General features: G+C 30.3%; 3 protein-coding genes across 4 annotated transcripts; 1 reads left to right on the top strand and 2 right to left on the bottom strand.

Annotated features, from left to right (window-relative positions):
* Nucleotides 1-4,627: 4,627 nt before the first annotated feature.
* On the bottom strand, nucleotides 4,628-8,588 carry LOC119603477 (DNA replication ATP-dependent helicase/nuclease DNA2). Its single transcript, XM_037955513.1, has 3 exons — nucleotides 7,905-8,588; nucleotides 6,710-7,837; nucleotides 4,628-6,540 (listed from the first exon to the last, which is right to left on the bottom strand). Exons 1-3 carry the CDS (start codon nucleotides 8,487-8,489, stop codon nucleotides 4,753-4,755), a joined length of 3,501 nt encoding a protein of 1,166 aa, XP_037811441.1. The 5' UTR covers nucleotides 8,490-8,588; the 3' UTR covers nucleotides 4,628-4,752.
* A 2,296-nt stretch (nucleotides 8,589-10,884) lies between these two features.
* Nucleotides 10,885-19,619, top strand: LOC119603472 (putative uncharacterized protein DDB_G0268590). 2 transcript variants are annotated; one of them, XM_037955507.1, is made up of 6 exons: nucleotides 10,885-11,093; nucleotides 11,307-11,483; nucleotides 12,138-14,531; nucleotides 17,330-17,560; nucleotides 17,619-17,743; nucleotides 19,505-19,619. In XM_037955507.1, exons 2-6 carry the CDS (start codon nucleotides 11,313-11,315, stop codon nucleotides 19,524-19,526), a joined length of 2,943 nt encoding a protein of 980 aa, XP_037811435.1. In that variant the 5' UTR covers nucleotides 10,885-11,093; nucleotides 11,307-11,312; the 3' UTR covers nucleotides 19,527-19,619. The 2 variants fall into 2 exon arrangements, with proteins under 2 accessions (XP_037811435.1, XP_037811436.1); XM_037955508.1 differs by lacking the exons at nucleotides 17,330-17,560; nucleotides 17,619-17,743; nucleotides 19,505-19,619 and adding an exon at nucleotides 16,790-17,288.
* LOC119603473 (trichohyalin) lies at nucleotides 19,548-22,357 on the bottom strand. Its single transcript, XM_037955509.1, has 3 exons — nucleotides 21,733-22,357; nucleotides 21,078-21,590; nucleotides 19,548-20,847 (listed from the first exon to the last, which is right to left on the bottom strand). The coding sequence occupies exons 1-3, from the start codon at nucleotides 22,031-22,033 to the stop codon at nucleotides 19,895-19,897; spliced, it is 1,767 nt and encodes a 588-aa protein (XP_037811437.1). The 5' UTR covers nucleotides 22,034-22,357; the 3' UTR covers nucleotides 19,548-19,894.
* Between the last annotated feature and the right edge of the window lie 698 nt (nucleotides 22,358-23,055).

Below are 23,055 nucleotides of genomic sequence, written 5' to 3'. Positions count from 1 at the left end.
GTGTTATTTTTTTTTGTACATTTCCTTACAATTGATATGTGCGTAACGTTATTTAATCTCTTTTCTAGTGGCATACCGACATTTTTAGGTTATTGGAACTTTGTTTATTGAGCTGCATCGAATTAATAAAGAAATTATAATACTTCCTGTTAAATCGTGATGTTGTTATAGTTTTAAAAGTTTTTCTTTTTTTATTTGTCATCGTTATTATTACCCAATAACATCGTAATCATCTACAATTGTAAAGTGTGTAATAAAATACATGTCTCTGGGCCTACAAGATGTACAAAAAAAATTGAAGAAAACAACAATGACGACAACTATCACTACTTGGAGTACAACTGTTTGTTAGAAACAATAACAACAATGACAACTATAACAAACTCCAGTGACATAAAGTAGAAATTATTAGTTGGGAATAACCAGCGAACAAAATATAACTCTATACAACAAGAAGTCTTCGTCATGTATCTTCTATAGAAAAAGCCTTCCTCTGTTGGGAAGCACTTTTCTGTAGACATGAAAAAAGCTATTCTTTTGAAAACTTTGTTCCTTCCTATAGAAGACACTCTCCACTTTGAGTGATACTTTTTCTATACAAAAATAAGTCTTTTTTATGGAGATACTCTTCTATAGACTCTCTCTATAGAAAAAGTCGTTCTTGGAAGGTAATTTTCTATAGAGACTATTTTTCCTATGGAAACATCTATATTGGAAACATATTTTCTATAGAAAAACTGTCGCTACTGGAGACACTTTTTCTATAGAAAAACTGTCGCTACTGGAGACACTTTTTCTATAGAAAAACTGTGGCTACTGGAGACACTTTTTCTATAGAAAAACTGTCGCAACTGGAGACACTTTTTCTATAGAAAAACTGTCACTACTGGAGACACTTTTGCTATAGAAATACTGTCGCTACAGGAGACACTTTTTCTATAGAAAAACTGTCGCTACAGGTGTCACTTTTTCTATAGAAAAACTGTCGCTACTGGAGACACTTTTTCTATAGAAAAACTGTCGCTACAGGAGACACTTTTTCTATAGAAAAACTGTCGCTACAGGAGACACTTTTTCTATAGGAAAACTGTCGCCACTGGAGACACTTTTTTTTATAGAAAAACTGTCGCTACAGGAGATATTTTTTCTATAGAAAAACTGTCGCCACAGGAGACACTTTTTCTATACAAAAACTGTTGCTACAGGAGACTCTTTTTCTATAGAAAAACTGTCGCTACAGGAGACACTTTTTCTATAGAAAAACTGTCGCTACAGGAGACACTTTTTCTATAGAAAAACTGTCGCTACTGGAGACACTTTTTCTATAGAAAAACTGTCGCTACTGGAGACACTTTTTCTATAGAAAAACTGTCGCTACTGGAGACACTTTTTCTATAGAAAAACTGTCGCTACTGGAGACACTTTTTCTATAGGAAAACTGTCGCTACTGGAGACACTTTTTCTATGGGAAAACTGTCGCTACTGGAGACACTCTTTCTATAGAAAAACTGTCGCTGCTGAAGACACTTTTTCTATAGAAAAACTGTCGCTACTGGAGACACTTCTTCTATAGAAAAACTGTCGCTACTGGAGACACTTTTTCTATAGAAAAACTGTCGTTACTGGAGACACTTTTTTGTATAGAAAAACTGTCGCTACTGGAGACACTTTTTTGTATAGAAAAACTGTCTCTACTGGAGACACTTTTTCTATAGAAAAACTGTCGCTACTGGAGACACTTTTTCTATAGAAAAAGTCTCATATTTCTATATTCCTAATTTATTGTTTGTTGGGTGCTACAACGAGATTTACGAGTACTTTTTTGCTACTGTTTCTGTCAATCAAATACCGTACACTCTTCAAATAACAAAATTAAAAATAGTCGCTCAAATCTACTTTGTACTTCTTTGGATTTGTAAAAATAATTGTAGTATTTATTTTGTATAAGTTTGTATGTCATTTATTGTCTCAATGGGGTGAAGAGAAGAATCGTTGTCGTCCACAATTATTGTTATAAAATAAACAAAAAGACGAAACGGGAGGATTACATGAATCCATGAATGACAACTGACTGGTATGATCACTTTCACTAACTAAAAATAAAATTTTTATTACTTTTGCGTTTAAGTTTTTTCGGTTTGTTTATTAAATGTTATTGAATTTTTAAATATTGATTACGGGTTACAGTTATTTTTTGTTGGCTCTGCTGCTGTTATATGTCTATTGCAACAATTGACACCTGGTTGTATGATATTTTCATAATGCTAAATCGGCTTGAATGCTTGCAAATAGTATTTATGTCATTGCGAATCCCCATAATGCGTAAAAATGGAAAAAAAGTATTATATTGTATTAAATGCCGTTCAATCAACTGTAAAGTTTAGAGATTGTATATTAATCTATGATTAGATAAACTTTGTCAGTTTACTAGGATTATGTTTGAGTTGTTTTTCATCTTTAGATTGAAATGTCGCGACTTATTTGCGTCAATATTTTGAAGATGAGTTGATTATAATCGATTGTTTAAATGTCAAGTGTTTGTCAATTAGAGGAAAAGTTTTTTTTTAATAATTAGGGAGATCCTGTTTTATTTCATAATACACTTTATTATAAACCATTAAAATAAAGTGAATTTTGGAAGAACCTATGGACTTAAATCTTTATGAATTGACCCTTTTGTTATATGATACATTATATTGATATTAATACAAACATCAGGGTTATTTTCGGAAAATGATCCTTAATGAGGGCTTAGGTCAATTATGGACCTAGCTCTTTCGAACTTAATAGAGTAACTAATCGTTAAATTGGGAGCGTGGTAAATCGATGTTGTTTTAGCGGGTTAAATTCTCTCATTTCTGGTATCATCAGAAGACTATAGACTAAACTATAGACTAAACTATAGACTAGACTATAGACTACACTATAGATTAGACTATAGACTAGACTATAGACTAGACTATAGACTAGACTCTAGACTAGACTATAGACTAGACTATAGACTAGACTATAGACTAGACTATAGACTAAACTATAGATTATAATATCGACTAGACTATAGACTAAACTATAGACTAGACTATAGACTAGACTATATACTAGACTATAGACTAGACTATAGACTAGACTAGACTATAGACTAGACTATAGACTAGACTATAGACTAGACTATAGACTAGACTATAGACTAGACTATAGAGTAGACTATAGACTAGACTATATACTAGACTATAGACTAGACTATAGAGTAGACTATAGACTATACTATAGACTAGACTATAGACTAGACAATAGACTAGACTATAGACTAGACTATAGACTAGACTATAGACTAGACTATAGACTAGACTATAGACTATAGACTAGACTATAGACTAGACTATAGACTAGACTATAGACTAGACTATAGACTAGACTATAGACTAGACTATAGACTAGACTATAGACTAGACTATAGACTAGACTATAGACTAGACTATAGACTAGACTATAGACTAGACTATAGACTAGACTATAGACTAGACTATAGACTAGACTATAGACTAGACTATAGACTAGACTATAGACTAGACTATAGACTAGACTATAGACTAGACTATAGACTAGACTATAGACTAGACTATAGACTAGACTATAGACTAGACTATAGACTAGACTATAGACTAGACTATAGACTAGACTATAGACTAGACTATAGACTAGACTATAGACTAGACTATAGACTAGACTATAGACTAGACTATAGACTAGACTATAGACTAGACTATAGACTAGACTATAGACTAGACTATAGACTAGACTATAGACTAGACTATAGACTAGACTATAGACTAGACTATAGACTAGACTATAGACTAGACTATAGACTAGACTATAGACTAGACTATAGACTAGACTATAGACTAGACTATAGACTAGACTATAGACTAGACTATAGACTAGACTATAGACTAGACTATAGACTAGACTATAGACTAGACTATAGACTAGACTATAGACTAGACTATAGACTAGACTATAGACTAGACTATAGACTAGACTATAGACTAGACTATAGACTAGACTATAGACTAGACTATAGACTAGACTATAGACTAGACTATAGAGTGGACTATAGACTAGACAATAGAGTGGACTATAGACGAAACTTAACCGAATTATCCCTTTATTCCCGAAATATTCCTATTTCCAAAAATCCTTCTTTAACACGACCATAAGTACATCATCTGCTGTCAAAATATCATAATTCTAAGTTCTGTTTTTTGGGCTGTGCGCTGTTAGTAACGCGACTCATTTATATGCATAGATAAGTTTAAAGTGGAATCCTTTTAAATATTTCTGAAGTAGTTCTTCTGAATAACATGTACATATTGCGTTTTAAATTTATTTCTTGCTATAATAACAATTACATTTCATGGAAATAATACTCACATGAAACAAAGACGCAAATGACATTCCATTTAATGGGTATCTTGATTTTAAATTTGCTGTTAATTTGTTAGTTCTTAATTCTCTAAAAATTGTCAGATAGTATTCCTACATATAAGTATTCCTATAGTTTGATTCTTGTTTAAATGGAATTTTTGAAATAAGTCGTTTTTGCTTACCTACAATTAAAGAAAAAATAAAGTGCAAAAAAATATTATTTTATTAAATAATTTTATAATTAAAAATCGCTAAAAATTAATTTGAAATCCAGATATAAATAAAATTTTGTAAAAACCTTAAAACGATAAAAAAACAAACCTTTTCTCATGTTGCATTAATCACACGAGATAAATCTTCCATTACTGCTGACCACTGGAAACCCAATTTATCATCTTCTAATTTTAGTTTACAGAAACCAGGTATATGCTGGAGTAAAGTTTGAAAAGGTGTATATTGCTGTATGCAGGCGGCATCACCCACTATAATAAGTTTATGTTTTGAACGGGTAATGGCTACAGTAAGACGACGTTTATCTTCTAGAATTTCAGCATCACGATTACGTTCCATGTTTTTATTGGCTGAAGAACCCGTACGTGAACAAGAGTAAATGATAATATCTTTATCTCTACCTTGATACTGATCAACAGTATTTACTTCCACAGAGGAGAAATCTAGGGTAGATTTATTTTCTTTAGAAGATTTTTCATAGTATTCATGATGCTGTAGAACCAACTTTTTTAAAAGTTCCACTTGAGCTCTATAAGGAGCCACTACACCAATACGTTGTGGATCATATTGACAATTTAAAAGAGCAGTGACCACACGAAATACTAAGGCAGCCTCGCAATAGTTGGTATATTTTGACAAACGTTTAGAAGTTTTTGTGGGTGATTTGTTTAACAATTCCCCGGGCAATTGTTCTTCGTTGAAGGTTGTTTCTATCAGTGAACAAGTAGCACTATGTTTAGTTTTGGCAAAATTATAAGATCTTTCCGAACAGTCGAGAGTGTCTAAGAGAAAAACTGATTGATCTACATGAGTTTGTAAAACACGCTGTAGCCATTTTTCTTTCACGAAAGTTTGGTTAATGGGCTTGTACATAATAGCGCTCTTAACTTCATTAGAACCACATTGCAGGGATCCTTGATATGTCAATTCATTAGCCAACTTAGTTATAGTTTTATTCATACGATATTGTAGGGTTAGGACAGAGGTGGCTTCTGTACAATCTAGACGTTGAAATAAAGACTCATCTGCTCCTTTTTGTCTGGCCAAAGGAGAACGTATTAAGGGCGGCAATTGATCGGGATCTCCTACTAGTATAAAACGTTGTGAAAAGAATAAAGGTCTTAATACTGTGGGCTGCATAACCTGTGTAGCTTCATCCACTATACAGAAATCGAAGCGGCGATGTAAAAATATAGCATGTGAAGAACCCAAACAAGTGACACCGACAATTTGATAAGAATCATAAAGTTTTGATAGTTCAGCTTCAGTTTTACAATTGGCCGTTAAAATTGTTTCACTATGATTCTTTAGTTGTGCATTAACTCGTGCCGAAGAGCCCAAACGTAAGAAGGGCAATTGGTGATCTTTCAAACGCAACAAAAGATTATCCACAGCAGAGTGAGTGTGGGAGGTAATTAATACAGATTTACCCATTAAATGCAAGAGACGTACAATGGCCACCAGTGTTTGAGTTTTACCCGTACCGGGTAAACCTTTTATCAGCATAAAACTTTGTGTAGTCAAGGCTTTCAAGACTGCAGCTCTTTGGACAACATTTAGTTGCTTCAATATTTCCGCTCCTTCGGTGGCTATTATCTTGGGCAAGACTTTGTGGTAGCTGGGAGGCTGTTTTTCTATTATTATTTGTCTTAGCAGCGAGGAACGTTCAGTGTTATCTAGTAGCAAACCCAAATTGGTAAAATTAAATACATTTCCCGAGTGTGAGTCATGTTTATCAATGATAAATGTTTGTTGTTTATAATTTTGTAATAGATTACGCTCTAAACTAACGGTTATGGAAGTTGGGCTTAAGTCAAGCACAAAGCCAGCTGCAATGGCTAAGCGTTGAGGTGTTGAAACAATAACATATTCACCAACGGAGAACTGAAAATGAAAATAAAGAAAACAATTTTAAAAAAAAACTGATTTATAGTGAAAAAGTTGTAAAAAGAAACTTTGAGGTGAAAAAGTAATTTTAAGATGAAAAAGTAATTTTGAGATGAAATTGTAATATTGAGGAGAAAAAGTAAATTTATGATGAAAAAGTACTTACCCCACTTAAAGTTAAATCCAAAATATCACCATCTTCCACATTACCATCCTCTGCACTACCATTCGAATTGTTTGACTCTAAAACAAATGTATGTTTATAGCGGGATTCTTCTTTTTCAATCGGCTGTTGAGAAATTTTTAAATTACAAATTGCTCTACCCATTTCTTGGCGATTTTCGGGAGTTTGACACCAAAGAGCTCTTAAATAGTTGGATTTTCTGGCTTCCTGTTCTTCCATCATTAATAAATGACACCATTTCATAAAATACTCATAATCCTTGGCAGTTAAATGAGAAATACTATCCGAAGATACTTTATTTAAAGGATGACTGGCTCTAAGTTCCAAGGAAGAATCGGTTTTAGCAAATGAACAGCATATAGTGGCATAAGCACATTGAGCACAGGCGGTGGGATGTGATATGGGTTCGGGCAATTCAAAGGGTTGTATAAACTTCTCTTCTGGTAAAGCTAAATCTGCGGGCTGTGTGGCAAAGTCGGGGAAATTTGATAAATAGTGGCTTAAGTCATTGCGTAAACCTATTAAATCTCTTTGCTCATTTCTGGAGCCCAAAATTTCACGCATTAAGTTTTCTCTTAAATACAGTAAAAGGCCCGATTCTGTGGGTTTCCCTAAAGCGCTTAACATCATTTGATAGAGTATTAGTTGTCCTTTGTGTTCCATGGAAAAACTAGCTCTACCGGTTTTCAATTCTAAAGGCACCACCTTTTCCTGCTGTTTAAGAAAATTGGCCAATTGTCCTTTTTGACGGCGTGGATGTATTTTAACCGAAACATCTATTTTACCTTTAAGACCTAATTGCGGTATCCAAAGGTTTTCTTCTATGTCTTGTATCTCAGTTATGCGACCTTGAAAACTTTCCTTTTGTAGAGGAAATGAGGAGGATAATTTTTCATCCACATACTGTTGCATAAATTGATGTATACTGCGCACAAATTGTAAAACTTCCATGGTGGTATCTTCACGTGTTAATTGGCTGCCATATAACATGAAGGCAGTCTCCTGGGAATTGAGCAGGTCATGAGCTAGTTTTTCTATGTCTTTGAGTTCTTTAAGGTCTTTTTCCAAAACAATTTGTAAAAGTTCATGCACCAAGGAACCAATAACCATCTAAAATTAATATTTAATTAATGATAAAAACTTTTAATTTATTTCTACTTTGGTTGATGATACTCACTACTTTGTTATTAGCATCTATACCCCTAAAACGATCTTGCAGCACTGCCTTTCTTCTACAAAACAAAGATCCCACCACACTGGTGCCCGAAATTAAGGTATCCGGATTTATAACACAGAAACCTTGATCCTTATCTACTTTATAGGCCTGCAAACTATCATCCCATTCACCTAGCAAAGACACCACATCTTCCACCGAAATTCTGGTATGACACCAAGGTCCTTGCAAATGACACTTGGCTTCAGCTTCTTGTTCAGCATCACCCATTTCCCGCCCATTTTTGCCACTCACTTTTAATACTAAAGCAAATGTTTTCTTATCCCTTTCCACTTCCTTCACTAAACACCTTTTCCATTTTGATAAATCCAACTTTTCTTTAACCACATCCTTTTCTGCTGTTTCAAAGGCAGACAAATCGAAATCATCCTCCTCGTCAAAGAGAAAATCATAATTTTCTTCCTTGTCTACGGATTTTTCATCGATTGTTTCTGCCTTGAAGTCCTCAGACATTTGTACTTTTATTTTTTTGGCCGCACTTTCGTTGTGTTCTTTGAAAGGTGATATTAATCGTTTGGCTGTGTTCATTTTAAATTATATTCGTGCGCGTTTTAATTTAAAAATTTAAGAAATATTACATGATTTTATGAAAATGTTTGTGGCTTTTAAAATATTGATTCACAATGTGCTGTATATTCCCGCAATTTTTTTGTTTGCTTTTTTATGTCAACAAATCATAATAATTCACAATAGTTATATGAGTAACTTTTTTAGTGCTGCCAGCTAGATTAAAAATGTTAATTCTAATAAATAACGGAATTTTTATTTTTAAACGTTTTATGAAGATGTTTATTAAATTTCTTAAACAATTAATCCAACGAATTCCTATATCGTATTATTATATATCACGAAAAAAACACTGACAAACGTCTCAATTTGTTACGAAACAGCTAAAATTCGTATTACATAAAATTTGGCATGCCACTGTTGTTTTTACAAATATTCGTTATAAAATTTAAATATATATGGTAACACTAATAATTTTCAAACAAAATTTGTATTTTATTTTTTGGAAATGTGCGCTTTTCAAGATGTTTTTTTGGAGACACTGCAGGAATTTCATGAAGACTTTTCCTCAACTGAAACCTCCAGCGAAAATGCCGCAGTACAAAAAGCCTTAAATGCAATTGCCAATAAATCTTGTTCTCAAGACAGCGATGAAGGTGTTAAGCAGTTTCGAAAAAATCTATTATTAATGGGCGATAAATGTAGTGAGGAATCAGTTAGTTTGTCCGATATTTCAGTAGCTATAGAATTTACAGCGAAAACAATTTCAAGAGGTCATAAACTTAAAAGATGTGTTTGTTGTTGAATAATTTGAAAATATATACAATTTGGTAAAACATCAAAGGAAAATTAAATAAATAATAAATAAAAGCTGTACACCATTACCAACTGAAATTTTGAAGTTATGAAAAAATTTAAAAAATTAACTGAAAACTTTAATAATAATAATTTTTAAACTTTTTCACCCAACACTGACATAAGATAAATCTTAACAATTTGGCAACACGCTGTTGTTGGTAAACAAAACAGCTGATCGTTTAAAAATACACTTGAACTAGGGTTCTACAGTTGAAATGATTTTCGACTTTTTGTGTTTAGTTAAAAGTCGACTTTTCGACTTTTTGCATTTTATGAAAACTCGATTTTTCGACTTTTTTCATTTAATTAAAAGTCGACTTTTAACTTTTCGAATTTTAGTATTTTATAAATAGTCAAATAGTTTTCGAATTTTTCCGACTCATCGACTTTTTCGACTTTTTTTCAACTTTAACCGACTTTTCGACTATTTTAGATTAGAGTTTTTGACTTTTTTCCACGTATTTCGAATTTTCGACTGTTTTTGATTTTTTCTACTATTTTCGAGTTTTCGACTTTTTCCAACTATCTTCGACTTTTTCCGTCTTTTCGACTTATTACGACTTTTCGACTATTTTCGAATTTCTTCGAATTTTTACGACTTTTCGATTTTTTTCGACTTTTTGCGTTTAGTTAAAAGTCGACTTTTCGACTTTTTGCATATTATGAAAACTCGATTTTTCGACTTTTTTCATTTAATTAAAAGTCGACTTTTAACTTTTCGACTTTTAGTATTTTATAAATAGTCGAATAGTTTTCGAACTTTTCCGACTTTTTCCAACTCTTCGACTTTTTCCTCCTTTTTCCGACATTTTTTCAACTTTAACCGACTTTTCGACTATTTTAGATTAGAGTTTTTGACTTTTTTCCACGTATTTCGAATTTTCGACTGTTTTTGATTTTTTCTACTATTTTCGAGTTTTCGACTTTTTCCAACTATCTTCGACTTTTTCCGTCTTTTCGACTTATTACGACTTTTCGACTATTTTCGAATTTCTTCGAATTTTTATGACTTCGATTTTTTTCGACTTTTTGCGTTTAGTTAAAAGTCGACTTTTCGACTTTTTGCATTTTATGAAAACTCGATTTTTCGACTTTTTTCATTTAATTAAAAGTCGAATTTTAACTTTTCGACTTTTAGTATTTTATAAATAGTCGAATAGTTTTCGAACTTTTCCGACTTATTCCAACTCTTCGACTTTTTCCTCCTTTTTCCGACATTTTTTCAACTTTAACCGACTTTTCGACTATTTTAGATTAGAGTTTTTGACTTTTTTTCCACGTATTTCAAATTTTCGACTGTTTTTGATTTTTTCTACTATTTTCGAGTTTTCGACTTTTTCCAACTATCTTCGACTTTTTCCGACTTTTCGACTTATTAAGACTTTTCGACTATTTTCGACTTTCTTCGAATTTTTACGACTTTTCGATTTTTTTTCGACTTTTTTCATAGACGATAGTCGAGTTAACGACATTTTGGAACAAAATAGTCGACTTTGACTTTTTTCGACAAAAAGTCTATAGTTCGATTATTTGAATGTCGATTTATAGAACCCTAACTTGAACTGCGCCGAACCGTGAAAATTTGAATCCAATTTGTGACCGCAAACAAAAAATTCGCTCCAAATAAACAAAATAATAACAGCATACAAATATAAACAAATAAATTAACAGACAAATCATAATATTTTCGAGTAACCATAGTAACCCACAACAACAAAAACCGATCAGGAAAATGAACACAAACAAACAAAATTGAATGCGGGAATAGTAAGTTAATAAATTCATGTCAAACCAACGACAACTGGCAATAGAATTCCATTTAGATGCATTATTAATTAAATTAACGAAAAACAGCACATAATTATTAATAATTTATTAAAATTATATAAAAACTAGTGTGTGAATTGTGTTTAAGTGTATTTTATAGTAAATTTTCATTTATTTTCTTGCAAAATTGTCTTTTTGTTTTACCCCATGGAGGCTTTTATGCAAAACTTGCAACAACAACAACTACAATTGCAGCAGCAACATTTCTATGTAGATGACCTAGCAAATATGGAAAATTTAGAAAATATTGGAGGAGAACCTCCTCTACCACCGCCACGCAAATATGTATCAATTTTCCGTATAGATGGTGAACCCATTTTACCGCCACTGGTGAGTATATTTATTAGTTGTAGTTCTATGTATGAAATAGGTAAATACAGATATTCTGTACGAGTACATATGGGAATTAGAATTAGTTTTAATTCAAGCGTGAAGGAGATTTATGTTTATTTGCTGTTTTTTTTTTCCAAGACTTCTTTCTACACACCCTAGGTTAATAGCAATGGAACAGATTTTTTAAATTTGCGATTAATATTTTTAGAAGTATAATTGTTTAATTGTAAATATTTAAATTATAAAAATTGAATGATGCATAAACTGTGTACAGTGGGACAGTTTAAAAAATTTGGATAAATACATAATACTTAAACTGTCAATTGGATATTCTTGTCGATAGTCTGGCTATCGACTAGTTAGACTAGTATTTAGTTAGAAGTATCGTTAGTCTTGACTAGAGTCTAGTGTATAGCCTGTGGTAAAGTCAGGACTCTTGTCTAGTCTATAGGCTGTTCATTTTATCTATTATCTACACAATAATCTAAAGTCTGGACTATAGTCTCGTCTTTAGTCTTGAATATATTCTAGTCTATAGTCTTGACTAGACTTGATTACATTCTAGTCCTTTGTATGGATTAGAGTCCTGACTATAGTCTGGTCTATAGTCTAATTTGAATTAAAATAATGAAATTTTTTTTCATCTTCCAGATGACAACCGAAAAACGACGACAAATGCAAAAGCTAAAAGATAAAGCCTTAAAAATAGAACAACGCATACGAGAACGAAAACAACGAGGGCATGGAGAAAATAATCTTATAAATGAAGATATAAAAAGTGAATCCTCGCGCTCCTCATTACACAATGCAGGTGCTGGTAACATCTCCCAACGTTCCCAAGATTACTATGAAAGTAAACTTAAAGAAACAGAAGAATCTATGCAGTTATTACAGAGTTTAATGAAAAGACAATCAGGAGGTATAGAAGAAACTACTAAAGAAACTGTGAACACTGCATGCAACACCACAACACATTTTCAGCGAGATGATAATCAGGAAAAATTGCAAAAATTACAAAAATCAGAAATATTAATCTATGATAACTCTACAAATGAAGTAATACAAGTACCAGCTGATAAAGACAAAAAAATATTTGAAGATCAAAGGACAAATATTAAGGAAACTGAACGTAAAACTAACATTAACTATGAGCTACCCAAAAAGCCCAGTCATTTGCTATTGGCGGGGGTAAATGGTAAAGGAATGGCGGCTATACCTTCAATATGTCTTAATCCTCCCACACCCTTAACGATTAATAGGCCCATGTGTGAGACTTTAAGCGCTGCAGGCAGTAGCGAGTCTTTGATTATCTCCGAAAAACCAAATAATTTGTTACAAGAAGATTATAGTTCAGATGAAAGTTTTAGCAGTATGATAACACAATCCGATAAAAGGTCAACGCGAAGAATTAGCAAAAATAATATAAAACCTGAAAGAGGTGTTAGTGCTGAAAGAAAACCTTTGACTCCGGTGAAAAATGTATCCGCCAAAATTCAACAATTTGAGGCCATCAGCAGTGATACCAATAGTCCTCACACAAGTCCGGAGAAATTATATAAGAGTCGAAAATCTTGTTTAGGAACTACAACTGGTACTATGAGTCGTTCAGCTACTAGTCCTTCCATCAAACTACCCAACAGCAATCGTTCATCTTCATCCAGATCACAAAGTTTAGCTCAAGATTCAGACAATTCACCAGAAAATAATTTAGTACGTTCATCATCCTTCACCTTAGAGGGACCTTCAAAAGCTCTTATCGATCATATGCAACAACAAAAAACTATTACTGAAAACAAAACTGCCGTTAAATCTCCATTAAATACAACACGTTCTATAGTTAGGAAGACCATATCTTCACCCTTAAGAGCCCACCGGGATACGGTCGAATCAAAAGCCAAGAAAGTGCAAAAAGTGGAACTTAAGTCATCCAAACTAAAGACTCAACAGAAAGTCTCACAAAGTAAATTGGCACAGGCTGCTGTAGCCTCTATATCCCCCTATAATACCACCGCCCTAACCCAGCATACCACTAATAATTTGTATAAAACCAAAAGATCACCCTATGACATTTCAAAAACTTCTCATACCTCCCTACAAACATTACAAAAGACATCTGGGACACAAATGCGTAAATCAAATTCCACATCAAATAATTTGGCTCAAAATAAAACCTCCAAAACTAAAATTACATCACACACATCCACTCCTACATCTACAGCATCCAATTCAGCCAGAACTCCTCAAAATGGCAATGGTTCCATTAGCCAAATGGATAAGTTACAAAAAGATAAATTTATGCGTTTATTGGCACAACAGGAAGAAGAACACCGAAAATTGCAACAATCCTTTGAAATGCAACAGAAAATGTTAATCGAACAACTTAACCGAGAAATGGCTTCAGCACAATTAAAATCTCCCAATAATTCTTACAATTCTTCTGCTATAAATTCAACATTGCATTTTAAAAGACAAGAACAACAACCTCTTTCGCCTCAATTACAAAATCAATTGAATTTAACAGGACTTTCATCTGAAACCTGTCCTAAAAAGCCTACAACTCCTTCATATGACTTTAAACAACCAAAGTCTTATGCTAAACAACAAACACAACAGCCTTCTCCTTCATCAATTAGTAATAATAGTTCATATGTATCCATGGCTAAAAATGATTCATTAACTACTAATTCCCAACATTCATCATATGGCTCTCATTATACTCAAACGTCGCAAACCATTCCTTTCAATAATTCCCTTTTAACTACAATTGATCATTCAAATGCTAATACTTCTTTGGATATTTCCACGCTATCAACTCAAACTTCTCCCGATACATTGTGTGCTACACCTACTACACAAAATAATGCTGTTAATACGACATCATCATCACGACGCAGATTATTTACCGAAATGAATGATATAGGCTGTGAGAGAAATAATCTGACATCCCGTTCTACCGGCAGCTCATCACATTCTTCGGGCCTTCGGCCAGATGATTCGAATAGAAGTCCAAAGTCTGCTCTGACCAATAATGATAGTAATAGACGTGTAAGTTTTAAATTTTATTAATTATCGACTAATGCTTATTGTAGTTAAAACTACTTTTTAAAATTTTGCATTTAAATGAAAAACGTAATGGCTAAGGAGTGGATAACTTTACGTAAATGAGAAATTTTATATAAAAGAGAGAAATTTTAGAGAGATTTTTGAAAATTTCCAAAAAAAAAATAAATTTTCGAAAATTTTCTATAAAAAAGAGAAATTCTCCAAAATTTTCTATAAAAAATGAGATTTTCGAATGTTTTCTATAGAAAGGTGGAATTTTCTATAAAAAAGAGAATTTTCGAAAAATTTCTATAAAAAAGAGACATTTTCGAAAATTTTCTGTAAAAAATGAGAAATTTTCGAAAGTTTTCTATAGAAAGGAGGAATTTTCTATAAAAAAGATAAATTTTTGAAAAATTTCTATAAAAAAGTGTCATTTTCGAAAATGTTCTATAAAAAAATGAGAAATTTTCGAAAATTTTCTATAGAAAGGAGCAATTTTCTATAAAAAAGAGAAAATTTCGAAAATTTTCTATAAGAAAGAGAAATTTTTGAAAATTTTCTATATAAAAGAGAAATTTTCGAAAATTTTATATAAAAAAGAGAAATTCTCCAAAATTTTCCATAAAAAATGAAATTTTCGAATGTTTTCTATAGAAAGGAGGAATTTTCTATAAAAAAGAGACATTTTCGAAAAATTTCTATAAAAAAGAGACATTTTCGAAAATTTTCTATAAAAAAATGAGAAATTTTCGAAAGTTTTCTACAGAAAGGAGGAATTTTCTATAAAAAGGATAAAATTTCGAAAATTTTCTATAAGAAAGAGAAATTTTTGAAAATTTTCTATAAAAAAGAGAAATTTTCCAAAATTTTCTATAAAAAAGAGAAATTTTCTATACAAAAGAGAAATTTTCGAAAATTTTCTATAGAAAGGAGCAATTTTTCTATAAAAAAGAGACATTTTCGAAAAATTTCTATAAAAAAGAGACATTTTCGAAAAATTTCTATAAAAAAGAGACATTTTCGAAAATTTTCTATAAAAAATGAGAAATTTTCGAAAGTTTTCTACAGAAAGGAGGAATTTTCTATAAAAAGGATAAAATTTCGAAAATTTTCTATAAGAAAGAGAAATTTTTGAAAATTTTCTATAAAAAAGAGAAATTTTCGAAAATTTTTTATAAAAAAGAGAAATTTTCTATACAAAAGAGAAATTTTCGAAAATTTTCTATAGAAAGGAGCAATTTTCTATAAAAAAGAGAAAATTTCGAAAATTTTCTATAAGAAAGAGAATTTTTTGAAAATTTTCTATATAAAAGAGAAATTTTCGAAAATTTTCTATAAAAAAGAGAAATTCTCCAAAATTTCCTATAAAAAATTAGATTTTCGAATGTTTTCTATAGAAAGGAGGAATTTTCTATAAAAAAGAGACATTTTCGAAAAATTTCTATAAAAAATGAGAAATTTTCGAAAGTTTTCTACAGAAAGGAGGAATTTTCTATAAAAAGGATAAAATTTCGAAAATTTTCTATAAGAAAGAGAAATTTTTGAAAATTTTCTATAAGAAAGAGAAATTTTTGAAAATTTTCTATATAAAAGAGAAATTTTCGAAAATTTTCTATAAAAAAGAGAAATTCTCCAAAATTTTCTATAAAAAATGAGATTTTCGAATGTTTTCTATAGAAAGGAGTAATTTTCTATAAAAAAGAGACATTTTCTATAAAAAAGAGACATTTTCGAAAATTTTCTATAAAAAATGAGAAATTTTCGAAAGTTTTCTACAGAAAGGAGGAATTTTCTATAAAAAGGATAAAATTTCGAAAATTTTCTATAAGAAAGAGAAATTTTTGAAAATTTTCTATAAAAAAGAGAAATTTTCGAAAATTTTCTATAAAAAAGAGAAATTTTCGAAAATTTTCTATAAAAAGAGAAATTTTCGAAAATTTTCTATAAAAAGAGAAATTTTCGAAAATTTTCTATAAAAATAGAAATTTTCGAAAAATTTTTATAAGAGAAATTTTCGAAAAATTTTTATAAGAGAAATTTTTATAAGAGAAGAGACACTTTCTACAAAAAAGTAATTTTTTGGATATGTATCTATAAGGAGAAAAGAGAGAATTTTTGAAATTTTTTATAGTGAGAAAGATTTGATGTTAATAAAGGTCTACCACTCCAAAGTTAACGTTATTTCAAATAAATTCAACAGTAAATCTTTCTAAGAAATCTGATTAATTTTCAACTTTTCTTCTATCGTTTCTATCAAGCTTCATTACTAAAATGTAAAACTAACCCAAGGATTTATAAGAATTTAAAATAAGTAGCAAAAAAAAAACAAAAAAACTCAAGACTTAATTAACTGTAGACACTCCTAACTACAACTGGAGCAATTTAGAAAATAAATTCCAAGCTCAAGTGCACCTTAACTATTTAAATGATTAATCCCACTCAAGTATTAAAACAATAATTTATTTACAATAATAACATCTAATATATAAATGTGCCTTATTAAAAATTATAAAAAAAACCACCAACTAAAAAGTAGTTATTAAAAATTACTAAAAAAATAACAACAATAAAGTAAAACTCTCCCTCTTATATGCTCATAATATATTTTTAGCACCCTTTAATATTTATAACAAATTATATAATCAACTAATTTTCCTTTTAAATTATTAATAAATTTACTAATTTAAAATATTTTGTTAATATTTTTTATATAATAAATAAAATTTGAAACCAATTTTTGAACTAAATTGAAAATAATAATCTTTTTGTGTTATTTTTAATATAAAACTCATAATTAGCCCTTAGCAGATAATTCCTTAATCTTGCATGCTGCTGCCACCAAAATAAATGCTTGTGCTCGAGGTTTTCTAGTACGTCGTCTTTTTCAAACCGAACAAATTCAACGTATTGTTCAAACAATACGTGATACTTTGATATTTGTTTTAAATTTACACATAGAAACTATGGAGAATCCCGAGGAATCACAAACCCCGGCCAATATTAAGTTAAAAGCAAGACTTTTACAACAGGTGTGTGTTTGATATTTTAATTGTTTTATATGTTTTATTTTCTTGTTTTAATTTATAGTTATCATCTGCCTGTCGTACATTTCATTTGGTTTTCTTTCAAACTTCTGTAAGGGAACGTATGGATATTATTGCTAGAGATCGTAAACGTATTAAAACAAAGTTGTTATCGATGAATCGGAGGAGGTAAGAGAAATTTTCGAAAATTTTCTATAAAAGAGCGAAATTTCTCGAAAGTCTTTTATACAAAACAGAATTTTATCTAAAATTTTCTATAAAAAGAGAAATATATAAAAAATCTTTTATAAAAAAGAGAATTTTCTCTAAAATTTTCTTAAAACAAAGTAAAGTTTCTATAAAAAGAGAATGTTCTCGAACATTTTTTATAAAAAAAAGAAAATTCTCCAGAAATTTATCGAAAATGTTCCTATAAAAAGGAAATTTATCGAAAATGTTCCTATAAAAAGGAAATTTATCGAAAATGTTCCTATAAAAAGGAAATTTATCGAAAATGTTCCTATAAAAAGGAAATTTATCGAAAATGTTCCTATAAAAAGGAAATTTATCGGAAATGTCCTATAGAAAGGAAATTTATCGGAAATGCTCCTATAGAAAGGCAATTTATCGAAAATGTTCCTATAGAAAGGAAATTTATCGAAAATGTTCCTATAGAATGGAAATTTATCGAAAATGTTCCTATAGAAAGGAAATTTATCGAAAATTTCCTATAAAAAGTAAATTTATCGAAAATTTCCTATAAAAAGTAAATTTATCGAAAATTTCCTATAAAAAGTAAATTTATCGAAAATGTTCCTATAAAAAGGAAATTTATCGAAAATGTTCCTATAAAAGGAAATTTATCGAAAATGTTCCTATAAAAAGGAAATTTATCGAAAATTTCCTATAAAAGGAAATTTATCGAAAATTTCCTATAGAAAGGAAATTTATCGAAAATTTCCTATAGAAAGGAAATTTATCGAAAATTTCCTATAGAAAGGAAATTTATCGAAAATTTCCTATAGAAAGGAAATTTATCGAAAATTTCCTATAGAAAGGAAATTTATCGAAAATTTCCTATAGAAAGGAAATTTATCGAAAATTTCCTATAGAAAGGAAATTTATCGAAAATTTCCTATAGAAAGGAAATTTATCGAAAATTTCCTATAGAAAGGAAATTTATCGAAAATTTCCTATAGAAAGGAAATTTATCGAAAATTTCCTATAGAAAGGATATTTATCGAAAATTTCCTATAGAAAGGAAATTTATCGAAAATTTCCTATAGAAAGGAAATTTATCGAAAATTTTCTATAGAAAGGAAATTTATCGAAATTTTCCTATAGAAGGGAAATTTATCGAAATTTTCCTATAGAAGGGAATTTTATCGAAATTTTCCTATAGAAGGGAATTTTATCGAAATTTTCCTATAGAAGGGAAATTTATCGAAATTTTCCTATAGAAGGGAAATTTATCGAAATTTTCCTATAGAAGGGAAATTTATCGAAATTTTCCTATAGAAGGGAAATTTATCGAAATTTTTCTATAGAAGGGAAATTTATCGAAATTTTCCTATAGGAGGGAAATTTATCGAAATTTTCCTATAGAAGGGAAATTTATCGAAATTTTCCTATAGAAAGAAAATTTATCGAAAATTTCGTATAGAAAGGAAATTTATAGAAGGGAAATTTATCGAAATTTTTCTATAGAAGAGAAATTTTCTATAGAAAGGAAATTTATCGAAAATTTCCTATAGAAAGGAATTTTATAGAAAATTCCCTATAAAAAGAAAATTTTGAAAAATTTTCAATAAAAAAAGTTGTTTTTAATATATGTAAGTTTTTACAAAATTTTCTATAAAACAAATTTTCGATAATTATATACAAAAAGAGAATTTTTGAAATATTACTAACTAATCTTCATTTAATTATTTTTTATTTATTCACCTCTAGGTCTCCCAGAATTGCAGGTTAAACTAAAGAATGTAACATATTTATAATCAACAAAATAAAAATTTTATTTAAACTAAAAGAAAAACTAATTTTTAAACAAGAATCTCAAATTAAACAACAACAAAATAATTTAAACTAAAAAAAGTTAACAACAAACCAATCTACTGCAAATTTACTAAAAATAAGTTAACAATTAACAAATAAGATTATGATGTATTTAAAAAAGGTTTGAGACCTAAATATTTTTGCTATTTTTTATACAATTTTAAATAATTTTTGAATTTTTTTATAATGAATTTTCAAGTTTTTAATAAATAAATTAATAAAAAATTAATTTTCTATTTTATTTATTTAGAAAAAGTTAATGCAACTAATGATCAGCAAATAGCTCTAATGACAAGTGGGTGCTGAGAACTGATTCATTTTCTTTAACTCATCCATGCTGTAGCGTAAATGATGTAAGGCACAATCATCTTTGGGTACCTCATTATCTGCAGCAGTTTTGGTCTCCTGTTGGCTTGAATCGGCCTTGACAATTTCATTGATTTTTAAGCAGTTCTGTAAAATACTTTCTCTGGTGGAATCCTGAGGCTCTTTATCAGTTTTCTCTGCAGTTAATTGAGTGTTTGGGCGTTTCTCCCCAATAGGAACATTAGATTGCAAATGTTTGGCTACTTTACGATCACAATCAATTTGATTGTCACGTTTATATTGATGCACCACCTTAACGAAAGGATATAAAGGTCTACCCTTTTGTTGAGCATCTTCCATAAGATTACGAGCATATTCCAGGAAGAATTTATGTTCTTTCTCCACACTGTTATCCGAGCAACTAATAGCAGCTTGTTTTTCAGCCAATTTTTGTGTTTTATTTTCCTCAATTTGCTGGTTGAGTTGAGTACGTACATCTTGGAATTGCCGCAATTTCTCGGCTCTTTGTTTTTCATTGAATAAACAATTGACTTCGGTATTTTTGAAACGTTGAGCCATATCGAAACGTTTTTCTTCGTCCAATTTACGTTTCGCCTCCTTTTGTTGTTCCATTTCTTTGAGATAAGCCTCTATGCGAGCCTGTTTGGCAGCTTTATCTTTGCGTACCTTCTCCTGTTCTTCAGCGGTAAATTTCAATTGCATTGTTGTGATGTCACGTCTTACACGTTCAGATTCGAGGGCTTTAGATTTGTCTTCGATATTGGTTAATTTCTTAACTTCTGCCTCTATCTTTAATTGTTGCTCGTTAGCTAGTTTCTTGGTCTGTTCGGCTCGTAGTGCATCTAACTGGCTTTTGCCAGTATTGTAAACGCAACATAAACGATCCTCGACTTCTTCTACCATACGATCTCCTGTAAGAGAAAATAATGAGAAATTTTCCGATAATGTTCCATAGAATGAGAAATTTTCCGAAAATTTTCCAACAATTTTCTACAAAAAGAAAAAAATTCCTAAAACTTTTTACGATAAGAGAAATTTTAGATTTTTTAATAAAAAAACTTATTTTATAAAAAAGAGAAGTTTTCCGAAATTTTTTTTATAAAAAGAGTTTGAAATCCCTTAGGCAACCCCTTCTACTTACTTAATCTCCTCTGTTCCACCATTTTCATTGCTTCCAAGGCATTCTTCCTTAAAGCTTCCTTTTTCTTTTCCATTATAGCCTTTTCCTTTTCGATTTGTGCTTTGATCTCTAAATCGGTAGCTTCTCTGGCGGCCTGTTGCTCCTTTATCATTTGTCTCTTTTGTTCATAACGTTGTTTTTGATTTTCATTGATGGTCTGCAATAGTTCCTTCTTATAGGCAATAGTATTCTTTTGACGTTCATTGAGACGTTGTTGCTCCTCACCAATCCAACTTAAAGCTTGTTCATTACACATTTTCTTAGTTTCACGTTCTTGTTTTAACGCTACCTTTTCGAATTCTTCATTTATGCTGCGTTGTACATTGCGGGCTCTCAACACTTCACTTTGTAGCACAGCGCTATGTAATTCTCGCGGACCTGGCTTAAGGCGTTCCATAATCTGTTGAGCTTTAGCAATTTTCTCTTGACGCTTCTGTGCTTCGTTTTCTTTAGCCTGCTCATAGTCGGCGATGCCTGGAAGATGTTTTAATGAAAGTAACTTTTATTTGGAGTTAAATTACTTTTTCGAAATTGAACTTCTCGACTTTATAAACTTATAAACGATTTCAATTTCAAAGGAATTCTTAATAATTTTGTAGCAAATTTATAAATGTACCTTGTTTATTTTTCTTATCCATTTGCTCTTTAATCTGCTGCAACTTCTGTTCCTGGGTTCTCTGCATATTGCCCTTAAATTGAGCCACTAACTCATCATTGCCCGCCTTCAGCTGCTCCTTGTATTTTTGAATCTCTTCCGCCTCTGCAACAGCCTTTGAATGATCCGTGGTGGTAGCATTATTAACAATTTTATTAAAACGCTGGGAAGATAAGACTATCGGCTTAGGTGCTCGAGTAAATGCACCAGGTTTGACTACATCTTCATTTTTGTTATCCAACTTTTTCAAATCTGCCGACATGTTGGTACGAAAACGGATTTTATTTTAAGGAAATTAAAGGAAAAAATTAAATTTTATAAGATTTTTTGCAAAAAAAATAATTTTTTTTTCTGTTTTTAAATTTTAATTTTTCAATTTAACAAAAGGAACAACGATTGCTGTGTTAAAATATTTTTGAAAATAAATAAATGTTCGTTTCCATGGACAATAGTGTTGCTGCGTTGGTGAACTCTGTTAACGAAGCAGTGGATGTTATTAACAGAATTCCGTTAAATTGACAAATTGTAAAAAGTTGATTTAAATTTTTAAAAATTGTTTAGATTTTGAAAGACGTTCGGCGCAAAGTTAAATTATAATCAAATAGGTACAATCATGGTAAAAATGTCAGGGGTACAATTTCCAATTAAAATATGTTATTATAGAAATTGTAGTAAAAAATCAATGAAATTCAAATTCAAATTTAAATTAAAATTAAAAAGTTAAATAAAAAGTTATGTTTTAACAGACATTCCAAATTGACAGCTGTTTTTTTAATATGTCAACAGTGTGTGTTTGGGATGCCAGATTAAGGGTTTTTTGGTTATACCGATTTTGGGAAAATTTTCAGAAATATTTTCAACAACAGAAAATTTATAGAAGATATTTTACAAAAAGAAAATTTATCGAAAATTTTTTTAGAATAAAAAATTTATTAAAAATTTCAATTAAAAAAAGAAAAATTAATGAATAATTAGTTAGTTAGTTAGTTAATTAGTTAGTTAGTTAGTTAGTTAGTTAGTTAGTTAGTTAGTTAGTTAGTTAGTTAGTAGTTAGTTAGTTAGTTAGTTAGTTAGTTAGTTAGTTAGTTAGTTAGTTAGTTAGTTAGTTAGTTAGTTAGTTAGTTAGTTTTAGTTAGTTAGTTAGTTAGTTAGTTAGTTAGTTAGTTAGTTAGTTAGTTAGTTAGTTAGTTAGTTAGTTAGTTAGTTAGTTAGTTAGTTAGTTAGTTAGTTAGTTAGTTAGTTAGTTAGTTAGTTAGTTAGTTAGTTAGTTAGTTAGTTAGTTAG

Source organism: Lucilia sericata, unplaced genomic scaffold, assembly GCF_015586225.1.
Source record: "Lucilia sericata isolate MDLA Ls3-8-SP2 unplaced genomic scaffold, ASM1558622v1 Contig000309F_arrow, whole genome shotgun sequence".
Classification (NCBI taxonomy): Eukaryota; Metazoa; Arthropoda; class Insecta; order Diptera; family Calliphoridae; genus Lucilia; species Lucilia sericata.
This window is presented reverse-complemented; position numbering and strand designations above follow the sequence as displayed.

What these genes read in the sequence shown, in the direction of transcription:
- LOC119603477 (XM_037955513.1), bottom strand. Translation starts at nt 8,489, where the DNA reads ATGAACACAGCCAAACGATTAATATCACCTTTCAAAGAACACAACGAA. An exon ending in TAGATGCTAATAACAAAGTA is followed by an intron (nt 7,838 to 7,904) that starts GTGAGTATCATC and finishes TATTAATTTTAG; the next exon opens with ATGGTTATTGGTTCCTTGGT. An exon ending in TGGATTTAACTTTAAGTGGG is followed by an intron (nt 6,541 to 6,709) that starts GTAAGTACTTTT and finishes TTTCATTTTCAG; the next exon opens with TTCTCCGTTGGTGAATATGT.
- LOC119603472 (XM_037955507.1), top strand. Translation starts at nt 11,313, where the DNA reads ATGCAAAACTTGCAACAACAACAACTACAATTGCAGCAGCAACATTTC. An exon ending in AACCCATTTTACCGCCACTG is followed by an intron (nt 11,484 to 12,137) that starts GTGAGTATATTT and finishes TTCATCTTCCAG; the next exon opens with ATGACAACCGAAAAACGACG. An exon ending in AAGCAAGACTTTTACAACAG is followed by an intron (nt 17,561 to 17,618) that starts GTGTGTGTTTGA and finishes TTTAATTTATAG; the next exon opens with TTATCATCTGCCTGTCGTAC.
- LOC119603473 (XM_037955509.1), bottom strand. Translation starts at nt 22,033, where the DNA reads ATGTCGGCAGATTTGAAAAAGTTGGATAACAAAAATGAAGATGTAGTC. An exon ending in GGATAAGAAAAATAAACAAG is followed by an intron (nt 21,591 to 21,732) that starts GTACATTTATAA and finishes AACATCTTCCAG; the next exon opens with GCATCGCCGACTATGAGCAG. An exon ending in GGTGGAACAGAGGAGATTAA is followed by an intron (nt 20,848 to 21,077) that starts GTAAGTAGAAGG and finishes TTTCTCTTACAG; the next exon opens with GAGATCGTATGGTAGAAGAA.